The 27,439-nt window shown below is 42.5% G+C and overlaps 1 protein-coding gene across 2 annotated transcripts in view; it reads right to left on the bottom strand.

Moving 5' to 3' along the window:
• The window catches only part of ARHGAP10 (Rho GTPase activating protein 10), a 371,566-nt gene that overhangs the window by 247,786 nt on the left and 96,341 nt on the right, over nt 1-27,439 (bottom strand). For both annotated transcript variants that reach the window (XM_068279239.1, XM_068279247.1), the window contains exons 2-3: nt 7,422-7,517; nt 7,271-7,332 (exon numbers count right to left, since the gene is read on the bottom strand). In XM_068279239.1, coding sequence (XP_068135340.1) covers nt 7,271-7,332; nt 7,422-7,517 — 158 coding nt within the window. The remainder of the gene's footprint in view (nt 1-7,270; nt 7,333-7,421; nt 7,518-27,439) is intronic.

A 27,439-nucleotide genomic window follows, 5' to 3' on the forward strand; every position in this document is an offset into this window, starting at 1 on the left:
ATCTGAAAAGCTGGTGAGCCCAATCGATCATAAACAATTGCATCATTGATCGTTTCTGGCATGGCAGATTTTCATAGGTACAATCATAACTGGTTTAGATATGATCACAAATCGGATTATTTAAAAAGTGTACCAGAGCTCAGCTCAGGGAACTAAAAAGATTCCTCCAGCCCCATAAGCTCCGATTGCTCCCACGCCGTCGTCCTCAGTCTTCTGCAGCACTGGTACCGGGTTTTCGAACTTCTGTCAGTCTGAGCCACTCTGGCGTAAGATAAGTGCGCCCTCTACGTATCTCTCCAGCAGCTGCTGGAGAGATACGCAAAGAACGTACTTCTCCTGCGTAGACTGGCCGCGACTGACGGAAGTGCGGGGACCCAGTACCAGCGCTGCAGAAGACTTCTCAAAAACGTTCTATTGTTGCTGGCTGAGAGCTCTATAGGTATATGGGGTTTACAGAAGGAAGTTCCTTTTATAGTTCCTCTTTAACCTAGTGCACATAAACAGAGCACTCCCAAAACCGCGTGCATTGCAATATATAAATCAAATCAAAGATCGCTTTATTGGCATGACCAAGATTCATACAGGTATTGCCAAAGCAAGGGGAAAATGGGGGACATGAAAGGGGGTGGGGTAGGGGGGGACAATGGCTAAGCAGTCTGTGGACATTTTTAGGTTTACAGTTCCGTTATGCTCCTCTCAGTCTGTGGCATGCTGTGACATAGTGTGCAGCGATTGTCACTGTGGATTCCTCTTCTCCCAGTAAGATATAGGTTTTTCTCTCATCTTCTAATGTAAGAAAGTCTGGGAATAGTTCCAACAATTTCTTAAAGTAAGTGTCACTGGTTGCAGTATATTTGGGGCAGTGCAGCAGGAAGTGGCTTTCATCCTCAAGGGTTTTCTGCTCACAGTGTTGGCATAGTCTCTCCTCCCTGGGTTTGTACGTCTGTCTGTGTCTCTCAGACTCTATTTCGAGGTTGTGAGCACTCAATCTGTAGACACTCAGGATTTTCCTCTCTTGGGAGTTTTGGAGCTTTTCCAGGTATGGGGCCATTTTATATTCTCTTTGTAGAGACTGGTATATGGCTAGCTTTTGTGACTGTTTTATTTCACTCCTCCATTTTTCCACATAGTCCTCTTTGCTCTTGGCTGTGGTGTGCTTTATCTGGACTTTTGTTATGACCTGTGGATCGGGGGTTGGAGGGAGTATAGAGCTGACCACTACTTTCAGTGCACATGGCTTTTCTTGGTCTTCATTATGCAGCATGGCTTTGTAGTGGGGTGAGTCAGGGCTGCTGCTCTGTAGGTGGTGTAACACTCTCTTCTGTATCTCAAGCAGTAATGGGAATCTACCTAGCTCAGCTCGGCAGGCATTATTTGAGGTATATACAGTGGTGTGAAAAACTATTTGCCCCCTTCCTGATTTCTTATTCTTTTGCATGTTTGTCACACTTAAATGTTTCTGCTCATCAAAAACCGTTAACTATTAGTCAAAGATAACATAATTGAACATAAAATGCAGTTTTAAATGATGTTTTTTATTATTTAGTGAGAAAAAAAAACTTTAAACCTACATGGCCCTATGTGAAAAAGAAATTGCCCCCTGAACCTAATAACTGGTTGGGCCACCCCTAGCAGCAATAACTGCAATCAAGCGTTTGCGACAACTTGCAACGAGTCTTTTACAGCGCTCTGGAGGAATTTTGGCCCACTCATCTTTGCAGAATTGTTGTAATTCAGCTTTATTTGAGGGTTTTCTAGCATGAACCGCCTTTTTAAGGTCATGCTACAACATCTCAATAGGATATAGGTCAGGACTTTGACTAGGCCACTCCAAAGTCTTCATTTTGTTTTTCTTCAGCCAGTCAGAGGTGGATTTGCTGGTGTGTTTTGGGTCATTGTCCTGCTGCAGCACCCAAGATCGCTTCAGCTTGAGTTGACGAACAGATGGCCGGACATTCTCCTTCAGGATTTTTTGGTAGACAGTAGAATTCATGGTTCCATCTATCACAGCAAGCCTTCCAGGTCCTGAAGCAGCAAAACAACCCCAGACCATCACACTACCACCACCATATTTTACTGTTGGTATGATGTTCTTTTGCTGAAATGCTGTGTTACTTATACGCCAGATGTAACGGGACACGCACCTTCCAAAAAGTTCAACTTTTGTCTCGTCGGTCCACAAGGTATTTTCCCAAAAGTCTTGGCAATCATTGAGATGTTTTTTTTAGCAAAATTGAGACGAGCCTTAATGTTCTTTTTGCTTAAAAGTGATTTGCGCCTTGGATATCTGCTATGCAGTCCGTTTTTGCCCAGTCTCTTTCTTATGGTGGAGTCGTGAACACTGACCTTAATTGAGGCAAGTGAGGCCTGCAGTTCTTTAGATGTTGTCCTGGGGTCTTTTGTTGCCTCTTGGATGAGTTTTCTCTGCGCTCTTGGGGTAATTTTGGTCGTCCGGCCACTCCCGGGAAGGTTCATCACTGTTCCATGTTTTTGCCATTTGTAGATAATGTCTCTCACTGTGGTTCGCTGGAGTCCCAAAGCTTTAGAAATGGCTTTATAACCTTTACCAGACTGATAGATCTCAATTACAGTACTTTTGTTCATTTGTTCCTGAATTTCTTGGCATGATGTCTAGCTTTTGAGGTGCTTTTGGACTACTTCTCTGTGTCAGATAGCTCCTATTTAAGTAATTTTTTGATTGAAACAGGTGTGGCAATAATCAGGCCTGGGGGTGACTACAGAAATTGAACTCAGGTGTGATAAACCACAGTTAAGTTATTTTTTAACAAGGGGGGCAATCACTTTTTCACACAGGGCCATGTAGATTTGCAGGTTTTTTTCTCACTAAATAATAAAAACCATTATTTAAAACTGCATTTTGTGTTCAATTATGTTATCTTTGACTAATAGTTAACGGTTTTTGATGAGCAGAAACATTTAAGTGTGACAAACATGCAAAAGAATAAGAAATCAGGAAGGGGGCAAATAGATTTTCACACCACTGTGTGTGCAGTATATGTGTAAAGCTACATACTCACCACCCGACAGGTCCATCGATGTCCCCGGATGTCCGTCGCTTAGCGATGCCTGATCGCCGTGTGTATGGGGGGGGCAACATCGTCTAACACGCTTATGTTAAACGATGTTGCCCAACGTCGGGTAAAATTGCCGTAATTATCGCCGGGTGGGTATGAGGTTTTGAACAAAAACGAACCTGAAATAGGGCTGCAAGATACCAGGGATAAACAACTGTGCTGTGATCATCAAAATCTAGAGACTTATTTTTGCTTCCCAGAGACTTCAATAAAGTCTCAGTTGATATAAATATACTGCAGTAAAAGTGGCCCTACATAGGTTCATTTTTCCAGTGTGAGCAGGTCACTACAGCTTTTCCAACATTAGGCAGTGAATTCATTGTCTCACTGAGTGCTCGTTCACACTAGAGGCGCTTTTCATTTTTTTAGGGGCTCGCGATTTTTAAAAATCGCCCTGAGAGCGCTGCTTTCCTATGCGCTAGTTCAGACTGGGGCGTTTTGTTTGCTTTCCGATCTGAAAAGCACTGCATGGACCATTTTGGGGGCGATTTTACGATAATGGCAGGTATAGAATTAGCGCTTTTGCCAGCAATTTCGTTTTTTTTCCCTGTCAAATTAAATGTGAAGTGTTTCTGGGATTTTTAGGTCATTTTCCCTTTAAGAATAAGGCCTAGGACACTTAAAAATCGCAAAACGCCCAATAAAGCGGTTGCATAAATGCTTTCCAAAAACACCAAACGCACAGAAATCACCGGAAAGCACGCACACATACACAAAAGAAAAGGTGTCAAACATTGCCCAACACGAACGAAACGCAATATGAACAAAGCCCCAAGGATTAGGTATGAGTGAATCCAAAGGTGACGGGGCTGGAGGGGCCAGCAAATGCAGGACAAACAGAAGAGTTCAAGGGTAAGAGCAGATGCATAAGGACACAGGATTAGTAAAGTCTTCATAGACAAAAAAAATAGCTAAGACGTTGCCTACAAAGGCTGGTGCAGGCAGCATCACGGCTGACATAGTCTCTGGCTAGACATAAGTATATAGCTAGGCATACACCATCAGATATACTGAAAATATTAGGTTTGTTTTGATAAACAGATCAAAGCTAAAGAAAATCTATTAAAGCAGGAGGGTCAGCCATTCTATGCTACATAAGTAGATAAAGACTTGATCTACTTACATGACAGATGTATTGATTTGATTTCAGTGAATTTTATACAGTAAATGAAGAGAATTCTGTTCCTGGCAGTCATCATTTCTTTTTCCTACAAGCTAAATCCTGGTGTAATTTCTTTCCTTAGTACTCCTCCAATCTGCTGTGCCATTCTGGCTTTCTTGTAAACACGTGTGAGCGCAGGATCAGGATTTCAGCCAAGACCATCACACTGCAGTGTGCTCAGCCCAATCAAAGAGGAGCAGGAATGTGGGAGGGGAGAGGACAAGCTTCCCTCTCTGTCTTCGGCATCGGCAACAGAACAGAGCTTGGTATACTGAGATAAGATAATTACAGCAGAGATATTTCTGAATAGATTGGAGTGCAGTGTTTAAATGGAATTTGATTTTGTGGCTGACAATCCCGCTTTGAAAACTTGGGTATATTCAATTGAAATTAAAATACTGATCAAATAGTGATCAAAATAGGTGATCTCTGCCGTATTCCACAGGTAGAGTCACAGGTAACAATATTAGGCAGTAGCAAAGAAATGATAAAGCAATGATTATGCATTGTATATCAAGGTGTTGGGTATGAAATAAATATCGGTGATCAGCAGTTCTTTGCAGTCGGTGCCCAGATTCTCTTTTCTCTTTGCTAATACAAGTGTTCCTTTTGTCTGGAGGCACGACCTGAACACCAGATAGCCCACTTTGCCACTGTGCCATCTGGTGCCGATCCCTAGCTCTTAAACTTCAAATATTAGGCAATCGGCATTCTCATATCTGTGCATTGCATGAAGCAGTATAAAACTATTGGGGGTAGCCAATCAATCAATACTAGAATCTGACAGATCTTGCAGTGTGTGCTGTCTGGTAACTTAATAAGTTAGAAAGATCTCTTCCTCAAGCATTTTGTGCGTAGTAGTTCTGAGCTCCAGTAAAGCCCATTTGCAGGAAAATTAGAGGCACTTTAGTGACACAGTGGAATGCAGTTATTTATTCAGGATACCAACTTTAATGGTAATTTACCTGGATTCAGCATCAAAAAAACTTCCTACATCTATCTATATATTGCTGTATGTCGGTATGTAGTCCCACCCTCCCAGTGATGCGTAGCCTAATCTGTTTATAGAGTCCTTTTCCTCTGCAATCAGGAGCCTCATCAACCGTCATTTGAATGTTCTTGCCGGGACTTCTTAGGCTGCATTTCCACTTGTGCGGTGCGAATCGCCGCGGTAAAAATTCGCATGCGGATGCGAAATTCGCATGCGGGTCCATGCGAATTTTCATGCGTATTCGCACGCGAATTCGCATGGATGACGATGTATGCGAATTTAACCATGGCAGTGCTGGTGTGCTTTTCCATTGTTTCTGTGCGAATTCGCATGAAAATTCGCATGAAAATTCGCATACCCAAACCTCATGCGAATTTCCTATTAAATGCATTGTATGCGATTCGCATAGCGGTATGCGGTATGCGAATTCTGATGGCTCTGCCATGCGAATTTTTTCTGCACAGAAAAACGCAAAGGAATCCTGACAAGTGGAAACAGTCCCATTCACTTGTATTGCTGTGCGAATTTGCATGCGAAAAACGCATGCGAATTCGCGATAGTGGAAATGAGCCCTTACTGGTTCATGATATGGAAAGTACTTAAAATATTGCATTGGCTGTCCACGTATAGGGAATATACATGTCATGTACGGTTTCCATATCCACTTCTACTATGCACAGTTGCAGAAGTGGCTAGTTATCACTCCAAAACTATAACAGCTGGCACTTTAGCAGTGGCTGACACAGGAGACCAGGGTTCGAATCTCGGCTCTGCCTGTTCAGTAAGCCAGCACCTATTCAGTAGGAGACCTTTGGCAAGTCTCCCCAACACTGCTACTGCAATAGAGCGTGCCCTAGTGGCTGCTGCTCTGGCGCTTTGAGTCCGCCAGGAGAAATGTTATTTGTCTTGTCTTGTCCAATTTATAAATCATGGCCAGCAATATGTATATATCATAGATAATTGTTTGCAATTGGATTTGTTGTTCACATGTTGTAATGTCCCAAGCCATGTGACAGACAAAATGGTCAAAACCGTTTATTTATGGGTGATGCAACAAATATGTGCATGGTTTTGTGGCAATTCTACAACACAGGGATTAAAACAAAAAATAATTTTTCATTATTGCAAGCTTTTCTGTAATGTAAGTAGATTATCCAATTTAAGCAAGATCTGTGGTGTACTTTCTGTGGTGTGCATCTATAACATGTGTGTCCAAGTACAGTTGTGCTTTATGCCCAAGTCACATTAGGGATTCTATGTTCAGCAACAAGGTTGCAATTGGAGATCCACCCAGGAGAACTAGCACAGCCTCAATGTGTCGCTGTCACTTGCAGCTGAATGTGTGGAGCACTTCATTAGCAAAGGAACAGTGCTTAGTTCTAGTCATAGCAATACTATGCTATCATATACAGAGTTCACTTTGGCAATTCTTCATTTAGCCCATGTGTCACTCACTGAGAGGGGAATCCCCTACGTGACATATAATGCCTCCCAATGTGTGATAAATATCTGTTCCTCAGTAAAACAGTGTATAATATCACCTCAGTTCCAAGCATTGCTGTTTAATGGTGGCCACTAATGATACAAGTTGCAGAACCATTGTTTACATACAGAAATGATCATTTGGGACAATGGAAAAAAAGTCTCCTAAACAATCTAGATACATTTTTTCATGGTCCATCCTTCAGGTCTTTATTAGTGTTGGTGTTCGAATTTGTGTTATTGAAATTCGGAAATCTGAATTCGCTCGTCACCACACCTCAGGACTCAGGCAACTGGACTGGGTCACGTGAGTAATGTGAACGCAAACATGGGATCAGCTGTGATCGCACACATTGTCAATCCATCATAGCATGGAACTAGCCTTAGGCGTTTTTACATAAACATATATATGAGAATCAAAGTTCCTTAAGATGTCTCTTATCAAGAGTAGTTTTTATGTTTTCATCATTTTGAAGGTTAAAGGGCTTATTTTACTGTTAACGAGAAAATACTTGGAATCTGTACACAGTAGCAACTTACCATGATCTCTCTCTGCTCTTCAAGGTTTCGTATGAAATTGGAAAACTCTTGCAGAGATGCATCTGTAACACAGTACAGACACATGAGCCAACATTCAAGACATACTGCAAACCAAAGTATCAAGATGGTTGATTCTGCTAGAGCAACATACCAATGCATCTCTCGTCATCTGTTTCTGCATCCCCAATAAATTCAAACTTGAAGTCCTTGAGAGAATGCGAAAACTTTCTTTGAGCGGTGGATAAATCTGAAAAATAAATATATACACTAAGGACCACACAAAATAGCATTTCTTCAATTCTTAGAGTATTCATTCGGCAAATGATCTGCAAACAGCTGGAGAGCCAAGTTTGCAGATCACTGCATTAAGCCAAATGTACAATACATAACATTAACACTTCTGCCCAAGCCCAATCCTTTTGCATAAGCCCCCAAACACGCATGGAAATAATTTACACCAATAAAGACAGAACCGTTTGGAACCTTTAACTGAAAAGTAGTATTACTGTATAAATGCAGGACCTGACTCACAGTGGTATTAGCATCCAGCAATATTCATAGCACATCAAAAAATGAATGCTCGTTATGGCTGTAAAACAAGAATTATCAAACCAGCCTGCAGTATGCATAGGTCAACAAAAGAGGTCTAACGAGCGATGAAGCAATAGGACATACAGGGGCTGTGACCACACCAGGACCCCTGGACCACAGGGGCCCAATAGGGATCCTCCTTCAACCAATGTATTAGCTCTTTATTAGTGCTATGCAGGTAATGATTACCTCTGTATATGCTTGTAATAGAGTTACAGATTGCCCAGGAAGCTCATGGTGAACCAGAACTCCTAGGAGTGTGTAAGGTATTTGCAATAATTCAGGTTGGCGTAATCTCTGAGGTGTCCCACAATGCATCAATGCTGAATATGAGAATAATCTCTTTGTTTAAACAGAGGTAATCAAACTGTTCCCTCCTCTGCTTACACATTTCTGCCCTTTTGGCTGTTCTTGTCAGGTTTTGGTGCTCCATACCAATACCAATTGTTATGTACGGAGTGCTTGAGGGGGCCCAATGTAAAACTCACACTAGGGCCCATAGCTTCTCAACTTTGCCACTGGGTTCAATGGCTGCAGAGAAAAAAATAAAAATAAAACCTAGCTATAGAAAAAAAGAGGATAAATAAAAAAACACTAATTTTCCACATCCGAACTGCCTTCAATGTGTCATTCCTCAAAAATATTACATCTCCACCATAAATGAACGTATGCCCAAATAAATGCACTAAGAGAAATGGCGTACAAAACACAAATTTGTAAAGTACTACGCAGTACGCACAATTATAAATACTGTAACAGGGACTGCTGCTATTTCTGATGTGTGCGTGTTGAGATAATGTATGATGTAAATCATTGTCCTACGTAAAGAAAGGACAATGACAGTCTATTAATCAAACACTGAGAGAACCAGACACACAGGCAGAGATGTGTAGTGAAGAATTGCACAGAAATCATTGTACTATATTTCCTCAGATTTCATGGGAAAAACGTTTTACTTTCCATTTTGATAGGACACTGGAGCTAAATAGCAACAGCAGAAGTTCTCTGGTAGAAGTTGCTTTATGTGATGCCAGAAAAGCATCATGGAAGATGTAGGGAGCAGCAGCTGCAGTGGCAAAGGTTGCAATGCCTTAGTACAAAAAGTTCTATCGTGGAATTTCACTTGGAGACAACTCCTGGGTGATGCATTACATGAGAACCACGGCCAAGCTGAACTCATATCCTACCGCTCTCTCTCAACCAAGGACCAGAAAGACAGACTCCACAGCATTAGAATAGAATCCTCACATTCACCCACCAGTTTCCCTAAAACATTACACATATCTTCAGTTCTGGGATATAGAAAGGAAATAAAAAGAGTTTCAAACAAAACCAGATCTCAAAGGTAAAAAAAAAAAAAAAAAAAAATCTGTATGGAGAAAAAAAAAGATGCACAACTCTCCCTAAAGCATAACTGTGCTTTTTAAGTAAAAGTTGACTTTTTTCACTATAAATGCACCAAAACAGTGAACTGGATCTCCTATCTATGATGTCCTAACAGAGGTGTCTGGCCACTACAGTATAGCACATATATACTCACACTCCCTGTCAATTGTCAACAACAATATCTACTGAAAGAAGCTAGGAGGTAGACAATAGGCTAGGCTTCCAATTGTGGGGGTATGGCTTCTGTTAACAAAAGCATGGCTGGGTTCACACTGCAGCCTAAATCGGTCTATTTTGTGAAGCGGAGGGTCAGACATGACGACGGATCCCGTATTAAGCATAGGATCAGTTCAGACATGGTTCACTTTGTTTCTTTCTGCTGCATTTTTTGCAGCGATGGAAAGCAAAGTCCTGCCCTGCACAATTTTTATGGACACCGGAAGGAAATGCTATTAAGACATGTATGATATAAAGGACACATCTGAACAAGGGGTTCCTGCCATGGATGGTGACAGTATATAATATGCTGTCCCTATTCACGGCACAAACCTATCATAATGCGGACCCAGCCTATGGCTTTCTGTGGGGCACAAGCGGAGACAGGAGTGGACCATGAAGGATAATAAAGTAAAAAGAAAAAAAAAATTGAATCGACCAGCTTAGTATCGAGCAGGATGCAAGGCATCAGTCGATCACACAGGAATCGGCTACTGTTTACATGTCATTCGATTGACTGAATCAATTCTTGCATTCATAGCATGGAGGCACAGCATCAGTCAGATCGATCAGGTGAATCGTGTAGGACATTGCTTGTAGTGCGTGGGCCTCAAGTTGATCGACTCTCAATCAACTATACTGAAGTAGATTCCCCAATAAAATCGATCACTGTCGATTGAATCAGAATCGCTAGATGTATGGCTCCCTTTAGACTGTCGGCTATTTGTTTTGTTTTGTTTTTCCAAAAAGCTACATGCCAATACGTTTCTATAGTCTTTGCTCAAATCTACCTGTTCCAAAGGCCAAATCAGTCAGTAAGGATCTTATAGAGTTGAAAATGAATTGGAGAGGATTAAAAAGTATGCTAATTACAGTAGAATCTCGTTATAGTAACCTCTGATACAGTAAACCTCTGGCTGTAATAAACACTGTCCCCAGGACCTGGCAAATGAGTATAAACATACAATGTATGACCAATTCTGATATAGTAAGCTCCTGATATAAATGACAGGTCTCTTAATGCTTACTATAAAGGGATTCTACTGTATTACGATACAGAATTAAACTAATTATTATGAAAATCTATGACCTGAGCTCTGGATAGGAAAAAAAGCTGCGAGCGGTAAGCCCGAGCTCAGGTCGGGGTAGGGAATTACCTTGTTTTGATGCAGTTCAGGAGTCCAGCACACGATCGGCGCTGCGCAGCGGGACTCCAGCCTCTCTCCCCGGCTGTCTGCAGCCTATACTGGCCACCAGGATCCCCACATCCTCGCTCTTGTTCCGGGGACCCGGCGGCCAATCAGTGCGGCGGAGCAGTGTGACGTCGACGGGGCTAAATTAAAAGTGGACTTTTTTTTTTTTTTTTTTCTGCGCAGGAAGTGTGTATTTTATGTATATTACATGTATACATGTTTCTGCCTGCACTGACTTCTGCCTGGATTTTGACTACTTTCTGCTTGCCGCCTGCAGCGATCTCTGCCTGGATTTTGACTATTCTCTGCCTGCCTTATTTGTACAGTTTCAAAATGTTTTAAGTTTATTCATAAATGTAATTAATTCAAAAAAATATGTGTTCTACTCTTTTATTTATATGCAAAAGGTCTACCGGGCTTTTATTCTGATATATTTTGGTGAGTTATGACTTTGAATTGGAACCCAAATTTGAAATGCTTGGATGGTGCAATGCTGCGAGTCTGGGCTCGTACATGCACAGTACGGATGTGCTCATCTTCTGAAGTATTTGGGGACATGAGTACTTCCAAAAGCTGCGTGAGCAGTGCCAAAGACCTAGGAGAACGGGGGGACGGAGCGAGAACCAGACAGGTTCTACGGTGTCCAGAGCCTTCCCTCTACGTAGGTACGTATAAAAAAAATTATTTTATTTTTCGCTTCAGATTTTTTTTTTTTAAAACAGCCTTTATTAAACCGTAGAACGTATATATATATATATCCAACATATCTATATTAGATTACAAACAGTGCAGCAGTACTATACACCACAAACAAATTACAGTAAAGGTAAGCATAACCATATAGCAGCCTTGACCATGCCCCTTAGGAACAACCTGAAAATAACCTATCTTGAATTAATGAAATGTCCGGAAGACCCGGAGTATCTAACCACCCAGCCCAAATTGAATCAAATTTCCCAGATGCTTTCCTGTGCTGATAGATAACTTTCTCCAACTTAAAGAGAATCTGTATTGTTAAAATCGCACAAAAGTAAACATACCAGTGCGTTAGGGGACATCTCCTATTCCCCTCTGTCACAATTTCACTGCTCCTCGCCGCATTAAAAGTGGTTAAAAACAGTTTTTAAAAGTTTGGTTATAAACAAACAAAATGGCCACCAAAACAGGAAGTAGGTTGATGTACAGTATGTCCACACATAGAAAATACAACCATACACAAGCAGGCTGTATACAGCGTTCCTTTTGAATCTCAAGAGATCATTTGTGTGTTTCTTTCTCCCTGCAGTTCTCATGCACTGAAGTTTCAGGCTGCTCTTTTTTCTCCTGCAAACAGCTTTGCCCTTGTCTGTAATGCTTCAGTATGTGAAAGCCCAGCCAGCTCAGAGGACGATTTATCCAGCTTGTAAAAGATAAGAGAGAGGAGAGAAGCTGCTCTAATCTAAATAATACACAGGCAGTGTGCATAGAGGGGCCTGGAAGGGGGAATTCATAGCAGAACCACAACACTGAAGAACTTGGCAGCCTTCCAGACACAGGCTGACAAGTCTGACAAGGGAAAGATACATTGATTTATTACAGAGACTGTGATAGAAGAAAGTGCTGCAGTAAGCCAGAACACATTAGAATAGCTTTTGGAACTTGTAGGATGATAAAAAACAGGATGCAATTTTTGTTACGGAGTCTCTTTAAGGTAGGAATTAACTTGTTTTATCCAATTTTCTACTTTTGGGGAGTTCGAGCTTTTCCATTGCATTAGAATTAGCTTTCAAGCCTGAAATAATAAGCGCAGAATCATTATTTGTACCTTTTCTTGTACTTTCAGATCCAGGGATGATCCCAAAACACATATTGCTATAGATCTAGTTATTTTTTGTTTAGCAACAGCGTCTATAATATCCATAACTTCCCCCCAGTACCTATGCAACTTTGGGCACCTCCATATCATGTGAACCAAATCTTCATGGTCTCGGCAACACCTGGGGCAAATTGGATCATCTCCACACTTCATAGAGTAGAGTCTCTTAGGGGTTAATAAATTCCTGTACAAAATATTTAGTTGGGACAACTTTTGAGAGGCATTAGTAGATACCAGAGGAACATTTTGGAGAATATTAACAGATTCCTCCTCCGTTCGTTCGCCCACATCTTCAAGCCATTTACTGAAACATTTGAGAGGGAACTTTTTTTAGAAATAGTCCCAGTATCATAGAATATGATACTGAGATGAACCCAGAACGCCCCTTGTACTGGCTTACTAAATTGAAAAGCGGCGCCGGTTGCAAACGTAGAGAATGCACCACCCGCTGTCTATCAACTGCATGTTTTAATTGCATATATTGAAAGTTCAGTAATGTAGTATGAGGTCTCTTCAAAATATCAAGAATATCAACTAACTGTTTCACATGCTCGTTTTCAGTCAACACTTGATTTAATGTTGGAATTCCCTCTTTGGACCAGTTTTTCAAAAACTCCAAGTTGGCCAATTCCTGGAAATGGGTTCGGGCGTATAACGGGGTATAAGTAGTAATTCCCTGAATATCTTGCATTGAACGGACCCTGTCCCAGATTTTTTGCATGCGTAAAAGAGTATATTCCTTTCTATTTTTTAATCCGCCAATCCCAGCTTCTAAGGCAGCATAAATTGAATTAAACCCCAACAATTTATTAAGCAGCAGCCTGCTAGAATGCCTTAATTGACCATCCTCCCAACCTACCAGGTGTTGCATTTGCGAGGATAAATAATACACCCACGGGTTTGGAACTGCCAGCCCTCCCTCTTCCTTAGAGTACTGTAGATGTTGCAACTTAATTTTCACTCTACCTTGCCCCCAAATAAAATCCCTAAATATTTTATCGATGGTTTTAAACAACTTTAGACAGAGCCATACTGGTGCATTATGCAAAAGATAGAGCAATTGAGGCATGGTGACCATTTTCAGCAGGTTAATTCGGGCGACCGGGGTCAATAATAACTTGGACCAGGTTTTGAGCTTTTGACGTATTTTACCTATCAATGGAGAGACATTAAGGGTTTCATACTCAGCTGCATCGGCTGATATTACTATTCCCAAGCATTTAAAAGTGTTAACTTTTTGATTCTGATCACAACATCTTGGCAGAACAGAGTCAACCTTGTCTAGAATTAATATGGAGGATTTATCCCAATTTATAAGTCCTGAGTATCTGCCAAAATCCGTCAGAGTATACATAACATTTTCTAGGGACTCATTAGTATCTTGTAAAAAGAGCAGCGTATTGTCCGCATACAGCGCAACTTTCTCTTCCACCTCCCCATATTTAAAACCCTTTATTAATCGGTTAGACCTAATTACCTCAGCAAGGGGCTCGATGGCAATCGCAAAAAGCAAGGGAGAGAGTGGGCATCCCTGCCTGGTGCCCCTCCCTAAGGCGAAGCTCGGAGACATTGAGTCGTTAACTAAGTTTTGCTGTGGGGGCATTATAAATTGAATTGACCCATTGAAGGAAAGACGGGCCAAAGCGCATCGCCTTTAGCACTGCATATAAGTACTGCCATTCCACACTGTCGAAGGGCCTTGGCGATATCAAGTGATAAAATAGCCCTATTACCTATGTTGTCTGCCTGCAATTGAATATTCAAAAAAGCTCTCCTAATATTAATAGCTGTGGACTTTGACTGTATAAAACCCGATTGATCACTTTCGCTAATCTATTCGCCAAGACCTTCGACAGTATCTTAACATCAGCCGTTAAGAGGGATATCGGCCTGTATGAGTCTGCCTTAAGGGCATCCTTTCCAGGCTTCGGAATCAAAATAATAGTTGCTTCAGACATGTATCTTGGCAAAGCCCCCTTACGAAATTATTCATTAAATACCTCTAATAAATGTGGTAATATTAATTCAGGGTAGCGCTTATACACTTCGATCAGAAGGCCGTCACACCCCGGAGTTTTATTGCCAGGGAACGACCTAACCGCAATTTCAAGTTCCTCGAGCATAATAGGTGCATCCAGTATAGCTCTGTCTTCATCACTAAGATTGAGCAAGGGAATAGAATTCAAATATCCTGTTAGTTCCTCTGGGGTGTAGTTCACTTTAGACGAATATAAGTCAATATAGAACCTCTGAAGCTCCTTCACAATACCCAGCTTATCAGAAATTAATTCCCCTTTAGGCGTTACTAATGCACTAATATGACCTAACGGGGTTTGGGCTTTTGTTATTACAGAAGTTAGATGACCTGTTTGATCCCCATTTTCAAAAAACGCCTGCTTCAAGAACAGCCTTTTGTGATTAACTTTAGCAATTAAGAACTCCCTCAATAGGTCCTGCGCTTGGATCAAAGAGGCCCTTTTTGTGTCAGTAGGATCCGCCACATAGGCAGTCTCCATTTCCATCACCTCTCTAGTCAAGTGGGCATGTCTCTCTCTAGTTTTAGACCTTATTTTATTAATTTCCCTCAAAAATATTCCCCTAAGGAAAGCTTTAAATGCTTCCCAAGTGATACAGTGCTTAGTAGGATCATTGTTATATTCAAAGAACATATTAATTTCTTGTATAATTTCCCTATGCGTATTAAACAACGTAAGCCAAAAGGGGTTTAGCTTCAAGGGTAGTCTTGGTTTAATTATCTTTAAGGGGTTGTTAAAATTAACCCTAAGAGGGGAGTGGTCAGAAAGTGATCTTACCAAGTATTCTGCCTGGTCGATCAGAGGTAGCAAAGCTTGGTTTCCTATCGCAAGATCAATTCTAGAGAGAGACATGTGGGTTCTACTAAAGCAAGAGTATATATAATCATTTGGATGTGTACACCGCCAAATATCCACTAATGCAAGCTCCTCCAAAAGCCTAGCTAAAGGGGAGGGCTGGCTGTTCAAAGCTCTTGATCTGAGTCTATCATATTTTGGGTCTAGGTACATATTAAAAGTCTCCAATCAATAAGATTGGGTGGTGCAAACTACCTTGTAATAGTTCAATTATTGGTGACAAGCAGGAAGGTGAGAACAGGGGGGGGGGATGTAAATAGCTGCTAGTATACATTCGAGTGAGTTAAAGTGCCCATGTACAATTACATACCTTCCTTCTGGATCTATGTGTGATTTAATCAGCTGAAATTGAATTTTGGCATCTATAAGAATGGACACTCCCCTGGAGTAAGATGTATGAGTGGAGTGAAAAGTGTTAGAGAGCCACCTTTTTGTTAGCCAGCTCAGATTGTTACGGGTTAGGTGTGTCTCCTGGAGACAAATAACAGCCGGGCCTAATTTCTGTAGAGAGGTTAGTATAGCTTGACGTTTAGTAGGGTTCGCTAAACCTCTCACATTCCAGCTTTTACATAGTGACATAGTTATTTTGGTTGAAAAAAGACATACGTCCATCGAGTTCAACCAGTATAAAGTACAACACCAGCCTGCTCCCTCACATATCCCTGTTGATCCAGAGTAAGGCGAAAAAACCCTTACAAGGCATGGTCCAATTAGCCCCTAAAGGGAAAAATTCCTTCCCGACTCCAGATGGCAATCAGATAAAATCCCTGGATCAACATCATTAGGCATTACCTAGCAATTGTAGCCATGGATGTCTTTCAACGCAAGGAAAGCATCTAAGCCCCCTTTAACCACTTGAGGACCTAGGGCTTTACCCCCCTTAAGGACCGGCCACTTTTTTTCCATTCAGACCACTGCAGCTTTCACGGTTTATTGCTCGCTCATACAACCTACCACCTAAATGAATTTTGGCTCCTTTTCTTGTCACTAATAAAGCTTTCTTTTGATGCTATTTGATTGCTCCTGCGATTTTTACTTTTTATTATATTCATCAAAAAAGACATGAATTTTGGCAAAAAAATGATTTTTTTAACTTTCTGTGCTGACAGTTTTCAAATAAAGTAAAATTTCTGTATACATGCAGCGCGAAAAATGTGGACAAACATGTTTTTGATAAAAAAAAAACCATTCAGTGTATATTTATTGGTTTGGGTAAAAGTTATAGCGTTTACAAACTATGGTGCCAAAAGTGAATTTTCCCATTTTCAAGCATCTCTGACTTTTCTGACCCCCTGTCATGTTTCATGAGGGGCTAGAATTCCAGGATAGTATAAATACCCCCCAAATGACCCCATTTTGGAAAGAAGACATCCCAAAGTATTCACTGAGAGGCATAGTGAGTTCATAGAAGATATTATTTTTTGTCACAAGTAAGCGGAAAATGACACTTTGTGAGGAAAAAAAAAAAAAAAAAAGTTTCCATTTCTTCTAACTTGCGACAAAAAAAAATGAAATCTGCCACGGACTCACCATGCCCCTCTCTGAATACCTTGAAGGGTCTACTTTCCAAAATGGGATCATTTGTGGGGTGTGTTTACTGTCCTGACATTTTGGGGGGTGCTAAATTGTAAGCACCCCTGTAAAGCCTAAAGGTGCTCATTGGACTTTGGACCCCTTAGCGCAGTTAGGCTGCAAAAAAGTGCCACACATGTGGTATTGCCGTACTCAGGAGAAGTAGTATAATGTGTTTTGGGGTGTATTTTTACACATACCCATGCTGGGTGGGAGAAATATCTCTGTAAATGACAATTTGTTAATTTTTTTTACACACAATTGTCCATTTACAGAGATATTTCTCCCACTCAGCATGGGTATGTGTAAAAATACACCACAAAACACATTATACTACTTCTCCTGAGTACGGCGATACCACATGTGTGGCACTTTTTTGCACCCTAACTGCGCTAAAGGGCCCAAAGTCCAATGAGTACCTTTAGGATTTCACAGGTCATTTTGAGAAATTTCGTTTCAAGACTACTCCTCACGGTTTAGGGCCCCTAAAATGCCAGGGCAGTATAGGAACCCCACAAATGACCCCATTTTAGAAAGAAGACACCCCAAGGTATTCCGTTAGTAGTATGGCGAGTTCATAGAAGATTTTATTTTTTGTCACAAGTTAGCGGAAAATGACACTTTGTGAAAAAACACAATTAAAATCAATTTCCGCTAACTTTTGACAAAAAATAAAATCTTCTATGAACTCACCATACTCCTAACGGAATACCTTGGGGTGTCTTCTTTCTAAAATGGGGTCATTTGTGGGGTTCCTATACTGCCCTGGCATTTTAGGGGCCCTAAACCGTGAGGAGTAGTCTTGAAACCAAATGTCGCAAAATGACCTGTGAAATCCTAAAGGTACTCATTGGACTTTGGGCCCTTTAGCGCAGTTAGGGTGCAAAAAAGTGCCACACATGTGGTATCGCCATACTCGGGAGAAGTAGTACAATGTGTTTTGGGGTGTATTTTTACACATACCCATGCTGGGTGGGAGAAATACCTCTGTAAATGGACAATTGTGTGTAAAAAAAATCAAAAGATTGTCATTTACAGAGGTATTTCTCCCACCCAGCATGGGTATGTGTAAAAATACACCCCAAAACACATTGTACTACTTCTCCCGAGTACGGCGATACCACATGTGTGGCACTTTTTTGCACCCTAACTGCACTAAGGGGCCCAAAGTCCAATGAGTACCTTTAGGATTTCACAGGTCATTTTTGTTTCAAGACTACTCCTCACGGTTTAGGGCCCCTAAAATGCCAGGGCAGTATAGGAACCCCACTAATGACCCCATTTTAGAAAGAAGACACCCCAAGGTATTCCGTTAGGAGTATGGTGAGTTCATAGAAGTTTTTATTTTTTTGTCACAAGTTAGCGGAAATTGATTTTAATAGTTTTTTTTCACAAAGTGTCATTTTCCGCTAACTTGTGACAAAAAATAAAATCTTCTATGAACTCACCATACTCCGTACGGAATACCTTTGGGTGTCTTCTTTCTAGAATGGGGTCATTTGTGGGGTTCCTATACTGCCCTGGCATTTTAGGGGCCCTAAACCGTGAGGAGTAGTCTTGAAACCAAATGTCGCAAAATGACCTGTGAAATCCTAAAGGTACTCATTGGACTTTGGGCCCCTTAGCGTACTTAGGGTGTAAAAAAGTGCCACACATGTGGTACCGCTGTACTCAGGAGAAGTAGTATAATGCGTTTTGGGGTGTATTTTTACACATACCCATGCTAAGTGGGAGAAATATCTCTGTAAATGACAATTGTTTGATTTTTTTACACACAATTGTCCATTTACATAGAAATTTCTCCCACCCAGCATGGGTATGTGTAAAAATACACCCCAAAACACATTATACTACTTTTCCTGAGTACGGCGGTACCACATGTGTGACACTTTTTTGCAGCCTAGGTGCGCTAAGGGGCCCAACGTCCTATTCACAGGTCATTTTGAAGCATTTGTTTTCTAGACTACTCCTCGCGGTTTAGGGCCCCTAAAATGCCAGGGCAGTATAGGAACCCCACAAGTGACCCCATTTTAGAAAGAAGACACCCCAAGGTATTCCGTTAGGTGTATGGCGAGTTCATAGAAGATTTTATTTTTTGTCACAAGTTAGTGAAAAATGACACTTTGTGAAAAAAAACCAATAAAAATTAATTTCCGCTAACTTTTGACAAAAAATTAAATCTTCTATGAACTCGTCATACACCTAACATAATACCTTGGGGTGTCTTTTTTTTCTAAAATGGGGTCACTTGTGGGGTTCCTATACCGCCCTGGCATTTTACAGGCCCAAAACCGTGAGTAGTCTGGAAACCAAATGTCTCAAAATGACTGTTCAGGGGTATAAGCATCTGCAAATTTTGATGACAGGTGGTCTATGAGGGGGCGAATTTTGTGGAACCGGTCATAAGCAGGGTGGCCTTTTAGATGACAGGTTGTATTAGGCCTGATCTGATGGATAGGAGTGCTAGGGGGGTGACAGGAGGTGATTGATGGGTGTCTCAGGGGGTGGTTAGAGGGGAAAATAGATGCAATCCATGCACTGGGGAGGTGATCGGAAGGGGGTCTGAGGGTTTGGCCGAGTGATCAGGAGCCCACACGGGGCAAATTGGGGCCTGATCTGATGGGTAGGTGTGCTAGGGGGTGACAGGAGGTGATTGATGGGTGTCTCAAGGTGTGATTAGAGGGGGGAATGGATGCAAGCAATGCACTGGCGAGGTGATCAGGGCTGGGGTCTGAGGGCATTCTGAGGGTGTGGGCGGGTGATTGAGTGCCCTAGGGGCAGATAGGGGTCTAATCTGATAGGTAGCAGTGACAGGGGGTGATTGATGGGTAATTAGTGGGTGTTTAGGGTAGAGAATAGATGGAAACACTGCGCTTGGGTGGTGATCTGATGTCGGATCTGCGGGCGATCTATTGGTGTGGGTGGGTGATCAGTTTGCCCGCAAGGGGCAGGTTAGGGGCTGATTGATGGGTGGCAGTGACAGGGGGTGATTGATGGGTGGCAGTGACAGGGGGTGATTGATGGGTGGCAGTGACAGGGGGTGATTGATGGGTGATTGATAGGTGATTGACAGGTAATCAGTGGGTTATTACAGGGGAGAACAGATGTAAATATTGCACTGGCGAATTGATAAGGGGGGGTCTGAGGGCAATCTGAGCGTGTAGGCGGGCGATTGGGTGCCCGCAAGGGGCAGATTAGGGTCTGATCTGATAGGTAACAGTGACAGGTGGTGATAGGGAGTGATTGATGGGTAATTAGTGGGTGTTTAGAGGAGAGAATAGATGGAAACACTGCGCTTGGGTGGTGATCTGATGTCGGATCTGCGGGCGATCTATTGGTGTGGGTGGGTGATCAGATTGCCCGCAAGGGGCAGGTTAGGGGCTGATTGTTGGGTGGCAGTGACAGGGGGTGATTGATGGGTGATAGGTGATTGGCAGGTGATTGACAGGTGATCAGTGGGTTATTACAGGGAAGGACAGATGTAATTAATGCACTGGCGAATTGATAAGGGGGGGGGGGGTCTGAGGGCAATCTGAGCGTGTGGGCGGGTGATTGGGTGCCCGCAAGGGGCAGATTAGGGTCTGATCTGATAGGTAACAGTGACAGGTGGTGATAGGGGGTGATTGATGGGTAATTAGTGGGTGTTTAGAGAAGATAACAGATGTAAACGATACATTTGGGAGGTAATCTGACGGCGGGTTTGCGGGCGATCTAATGGTGTGGGTGGGTGATCAGATTGCCCGCAAGGGGCAGGTTAGGGGCTGATTGATGGGTGGCAGTGACAGGGGGTGACAGGGGGTGATTGATGGGTGATAGGTGATTGGCAGGTGATTGACAGGTGATCAGTGGGTTATTACAGGGAAGAACAGATGTAATTAATGCACTGGTGAATTGATAAGGGGGGGTCAGAGGGCAATCTGAGCGTGTGGGCGGGTGATTGGGTGCCCGCAAGGGGCAGATTAGGGTCTGATCTGATAGGTAAAAGTGACAAGTGGTGATAGGGGGTGATTGATGGGTGATTGATGGGTAATTAGTGGGTGTTTAGAGGAGAGAATAGATGTAAACAATGGATTTGGGAGGTGATCTGATGTCGGATCTGTGGGCGATCTATTGGTGTGGGGGGGTGATCAGATTGCCCGCAAGGGGCAGGTTAGGGGCTGATTGATGGGTGGCAGTGACAGGGGGTGATTGACGGGTGATTGATGGGTGATTGACGGGTGATTGACAGGTGATTGACAGGTGATTGACAGGTGATCAGGGGGATAGATGCATACAGTAAACAGGGGGGGGTGGTCTGGGGGGGGGGGGTCTGGGGAGAATCTGAGGGGTGGGGGGTGATCAGGAGGGGGCAGGGAGCAGGGGGGGGGGATAAAAAAAAAAATAGCGTTGACAGATAGTGACAGGGAGTGATTGATGGGTGATTAGGGGGGTGATTGGGTGCAAACAGGGGTCTGGGGGGTGGGCAGGGGGGGGGTCTGATGGGTGCTGTGGGCGATCTGGGGCAGGGGGGGGAGAAATCAGTGTGCTTGGGTGCAGACTAGGGTGGCTGCAGCCTGCCCTGGTGGTCCCTCGGACACTGGGACCACCAGGGCAGGAGGCAGCATGTATAATACACTTTGTAAACATTACAAAGTGTATTATACACTTTGTATGCGGCGATCGCGGGGTTAACATCCCGCCGGCGCTTCCGTATAGCCGGCGGGATGTTGCGGCGAGCGAACGGTGACAGGCGCCGGCGGAGGATCGCGTCACGGATGACGCGATCGCTCCGCCCATGCCCTTAAATGGACCGCCGCCTCTGTGGGTGAGGCCGTCCTGCAGGGCTCCACTTCCCCGCCGCCCCTGTGTAGTGGGCGGTCGGGAAGTGGTTAAATGCAGGTATAGAGTTTGCCATAACGACTTCCTGTGGCAATGCATTCCACATCTTAATCACTCTTACTGTAAAGAACCCTTTCCTAAATAAATGGCTAAAACGTTTTTCCTCCATGCGCAGATCATGCCCTCTAGTCCTTTGAGAAGGCCTAGGGACAAAAAGCTCATCCGCCAAGGTATTATATTGCCCTCTGATGTATTTATACATGTTAATTAGATCCCCTCTAAGGCGTCTTTTCTCTAGACTAAATAAACCCAGTTTATCTAACCTTTCTCGATAAGTGAGACCTTCCATCCCACGCATCAATTTTGTTGCTCGTCCCTGCACCTGCTCTAAAACTGCAATATCTTTTTTGTAATGTGGTGCCCAGAACTGAATTCCATATTCCAGATGTGGCCTTACTAGAAAGTTAAACAGGGGCAATATTATGCTAGCATCTCGAGTTTTTATTTCCCTTTTAATGCATCCCAAAATTTTGTTAGCTTTAGCTGCAGCTGCTTGGCATTGAGTACGATTATTTAACTTGTTGTCAATGAGTACTCCTAAGTCCTTCTCCAAGTTTGATGTCCCCAACTGTATCCCATTTATTTTGTATGGTGCTAGACCATTAGTACGTCCAAAATGCATGACCTTACATTTGTCAACATTGAATTTCATCTGCCATGTATGTGCCCATATAGCCATCCTATCTAGATCCTGTTGCAATATGACACTATCTTCCTGAGAGTTGATGATTCTGCACAATTTTGTATCATCTGCAAAAATAGCAACATTGCTCACTACTGCATCTACTAGGTCATTAATAAATAAATTGAAGAGCACTGGACCCAGAACAGACCCCTGTGGGACCCCACTGCTAACAGTCTCCCATTTTGAGTACGATCCATTGACCACAACTCTTTGTTTTCTGTCCATTAGCCAGTTCCCTATCCATGAACACAGACTCTTCCCCAGTCCTTGCATCCTCAACTTTTGCACCAGACTTTTGTGGGGAACAGTGTCGAAGGCCTTTGCAAAGTCCAAATATATCACATCTACAGCATTCCCAATATCCATATTAGCATTCACTACCTCATAAAAGCTGAGCATGTTAGTCAAACAGGACCTGTCTTTAGTAAACCCATGTTGATGCTGAGAAATAAGATTATTTTCTACTATGAAGTCATGCATAGTATCTCTTAGTAACCCCTCAAATAGTTTGCATACAACTGATGTTAAACTTACAGGTCTATAATTTCCTGGATCAGATTTTTTGCCCTTCTTAAATAATGGGAAAACGTGGGCTGTACGCCAATCCACTGGGACTCTGCCAGTTGCAAGAGAGTCACAAAAGATAAGATAAAGGGGTTTATCTATAACTGAACTTAATTCCCTTAGGACTCGAGGATGCATGCCATCCGGGCCAGGTGCCTTGTCTATTTTTAAATTTATTTAGTCTTGCCTTCACTTCTTCCTGCGTTAAGTATTTAATATTACAGTTAGAAGATTGAGACTCTTCCGCCTCTGTAGTTTGCAACAGTGCTGTTTCTTTTGTGAAGACAGAAGCAAAGAAAGCATTTAATAACTCTGCCTTACCTTGGTCATCCACCATTGAGTTCCCATCCTCATCCTTTAGGAGTCCTATACAGTCAACCTTTCTTTTTTTAGAGTTAATGTACTTGTAAAACTTTTTTGGGTTAGATTTGATATCCTTAGCGATTTGTTTTTCAGCTTCAATCTTTGCCTGCCTAATTTCTTTTTTACAATTTTTATTGCACTCCTTATAATTGCTTAGTGCAGCCTCGGTCCCCTCCTGTTTTAAGACCTTATAGGCATTCTTTTTCCTCTTCATTTTATCTTTAACCTTTCTATTCATCCATAGAGGCCTTTTTTTATTCCTAGACATTTTGTTTCCATATGGGATATACATACTACAGTATTGATTGAGTATATGTTTAAAAGCTTGCCATTTCCCTTCAGTGTCTTCCCCTTGTAGTACATTATCCCAGTTCACCAAACCTATCACCGAGAAGTCTGCCATGAGTTTGTCTAATGCACTATAAATGGAAACATGGCATGATCACGCTGCTTTTTAACCAAGTAATTCCTGCTGCACTTTAACATAAAAACAATAAAGAAATAATTATGATCAAAACCCAATGTAAAAAATTGGGACCTCATTCTGTCCTTACAAACTAGAGTAAAGATTAACGATCTTTTCAGAAATGATCTGCGACTTCCGGTTCCGGCGCCTGAGGAGGAAGACGGCGGTGTAGAGAGCTCCGATCGCGGACCCCCGCCCGCCCGCTTTATTGCTAGCAAAAGTGCCCGCTTAGTGCAGTGAGAGCAGGACGAGACGGCAGATCACCTCCAGAGCACGGGAAACCTGGAATGGACCGTTATTTGCTTCGGTCCGACAAGAAACAAAACCCAGCCGATACATCCAAGATGGCGTCTAAGGGCAAGGAGCGGAAGAATCAGCAGGAAAGACAAGCCTCTCCGCCGGTTAAGGAGATGGCAAGCAAATACGTGCAAGACGAGGTCAGTGATGCAGATGACCCAGCGGATGAGGGTGAAAACCCCGCTGAGGTACTAGATTACTCTGAAATTGCAGATGCGGTGGTGTCTAAACTGACCCCGGAGTTGCACCACATGATACAATCCGCGCTAGCCCAATCCCTAAAGCAGATCCAAAAAGACATCCTAGCCCACACAAATAGACTTAAACAAGCTGAAAATAGGATCTCTAAGCTTGAGGATGACAGAGCCAAGCATAAAGAGCGCATTAAGAAGCTAGAAACGAGTAACAAGGAAATGTATGATAAAATGCAGGATCTAGAAAATAGATCACGGAGGAACAACCTCAGAATGGTAGGCCTTCCGGAATCCTTTGCAGCCAACACCCTTCATGAGCTATGCTCAGTTACTTTACCACAGCTGCTGGGACTAACATCTCCCTGCAAAATAGAACGAGCGCATAGAGTTGGCCCTCCTAAAGACAGCAGTACACAAAAGGGACCTCGGGTGGTCATCATGAAATTCCTTGATTTCACGGAAAAACTCGCCATATTGAAGGCTTACAGGGAGCTGAAACAACCCCTCAAATACCAAGAGCACTCTTTAAGACTCTTTAGCGACTATTCCCTAGAGGTTTCCAAAGCGAGACAGCAATTTAACAAAGTGTGCTCATCATGTGTCAGTAAAAATGTGAGATTCATGCTAATGTATCCGGCCACACTGAGAATCACGGATGACCAGAAAAAGGACCATATTTTCAAGTCAGCCCGTGACGCAGAAACATACATGGAATCTTTCAATGAGGAAAATGACACTTAAGATCCTATTCTACACCTAATCCACCGCTGACATACCACAGATTCAACACACCGTCCAAATTACTCAACAGTCAAGGGAGGCATTATTATGAAGTCTTTAAACATGATTTTTAGGGCACTGACAATCATCTACGTACTTATCAGTAGAACATGCAAAGGAAAAAGAAATTGACTTAAATGAAAAAATAAGGGGAGGTCTGATGAAAGAAGAAGAGACTATATCCTAGCTTTCACCGTCGCGACTGGCTATACCTTGCCACTGCGCACTAGGAGAGAAAACTTTCCTCACAGGGAAGAAGTGAGGTCACGAATAAGTTTTGGGAGCTGAGGTCTGGGTAAATCCCATACCTTGTAGAGTAGCGCTCCAGATGGGGTTTCTTGTTTGGGGGGTTAGGGATGCGGGAGGGTCTTGTCTCCAGGTTGGGCTGTTTTATGCTATCGAAGTGTGGTATATGCTAAGTATTATTTCGATCGTATGCTGTATCCGTATTACATGTTTCAGTTACACGTCAATAGACCCCATACTAAATGCTGATGCCTCTTCGTATAATATCATGGAATGTTAAGGGTCTACGGACCCCTACTAAGAGATCCCTGGTCCTACGCCACATTAAGAAGTTAAAGGCTGATATAGCCTTGCTTCAGGAGACCCATTTAGCTAAAGAAATGATCTGCTCAATGAAAAAGTTTTGGGTGGGAGAGGTCTATGGATCAGCAGCTCAAGGTAGGAAGGCGGGAGTGCTGACCCTTATCCATAAAAACCTGTCAGGGACAGTCATAGATCATAATGCAGATGAGCAGGGCAGATGGGTTAAAATAAAAATTAAGGTAGCAGCTGAAATCATTGAAGTGGTAAACGTGTATGGGCCAAACGAGGACAATGTGCAGTTTCTGACCGAACTATCAACCTCATTGTTGGAATCCCCCTGCCCCAATCTTATTGTCGGAGGAGACTTTAACTCAGTGATGTGCGAGACAGAAGACAGAACCCATAAAAATATAAAATCGCTAGCTACTACGAGAAAATCGTTAAGATTTAGTCAATTTGCGACCGATCTCAGTTTAACTGATGCTTGGAGATTTTTGCACCCATATGACAGGCAATTCACCTTCTATTCTGCCCCGCACGATGTCTGGTCGCGAATAGACTACTTACTTATATCCACTGCCATAACTACAAGAATAGAGGGGTCAGAAATCGCAGATTTATTGATCTCCGATCATGCGCCCATACACATTGACCTACAAGAACAATTCCCTAAAGGGACAGATATCTTATGGAGATTCCCCTCTCAACTGTATACAGATGAAAATTTTGCGAACCAATTAATTGCATGGTGGCAGGAATATATCTACGACAATAGAGCACACTCAAATGACCCAGTCTTACTATGGGAAGCTGCCAAGCCAGTCCTGAGAGGGAAAATAATTTCCTATACCTCAGGAGCTAAAAAACAGGCTAACCAAAATTACCAGCAAGCAATATCAGAAGTAAGAGAAGCACTGGGTAAATTTCAGAAAAACCCCACACCCCCCAACAGGGAAAATTGGATTAAATCCAAGTGTGAAGTGGACAGGCTACTCAAATACAAAGAAGGCTTACGCGAGTCATATGGGAAAATAAAATTTAGAAGATACGGCAACAAAATGGGGAGAATTTTAAGTAGTCTGATTAGGGGCTCCAGAGATAACACAGGTGTTCTGTCTCTTAAAACAGAGCAAGGCACGTACACCTCCGACCCAAAACTCGTAAACTTAATATTCAGAGAATACTATGCCGAATTATATGGGCCTAATGCTCAAAACGTAGATATAAATAAGATGGACGAGATTCTAGCCAGAGTCAAATTATCTAAACTCACAGACGACGATAAGGCAGAACTAAATACTGACATAACAGAAGGGGAAGTCAGGGAGTGTATATCCGAGCTTGCCAACAACAAAGCGCCCGGACCAGACGGCCTTACAAGCGAATTTTACAAAATCCTGAAAAACGAGATTAGCAGCACATTGCAAAAAGTCTATTCAACCACAATCTTAAAAAAAGAGGGCACTGACGCCTCACAACTAGCCCATATAAAATTACTGCCAAAATCCGGCAAAGATCCCACCCTCCCAGAGTCATACAGACCTATATCTTTAATTAACGTGGACAGGAAAATCCTCACTAAAATAATTGCCAACAGGCTAGCCAGTATTATGCCCAAATTAGTAAGCCCATGCCAATCAGGCTTCACTCATAACAGATCTGCGATAGCAAATATCCGCAAAGTCCTAG

The sequence above is a fragment of the Hyperolius riggenbachi genome, chromosome 1 (genome assembly GCF_040937935.1).
Source record: "Hyperolius riggenbachi isolate aHypRig1 chromosome 1, aHypRig1.pri, whole genome shotgun sequence".
In the NCBI taxonomy this organism is placed as follows: Eukaryota; Metazoa; Chordata; class Amphibia; order Anura; family Hyperoliidae; genus Hyperolius; species Hyperolius riggenbachi.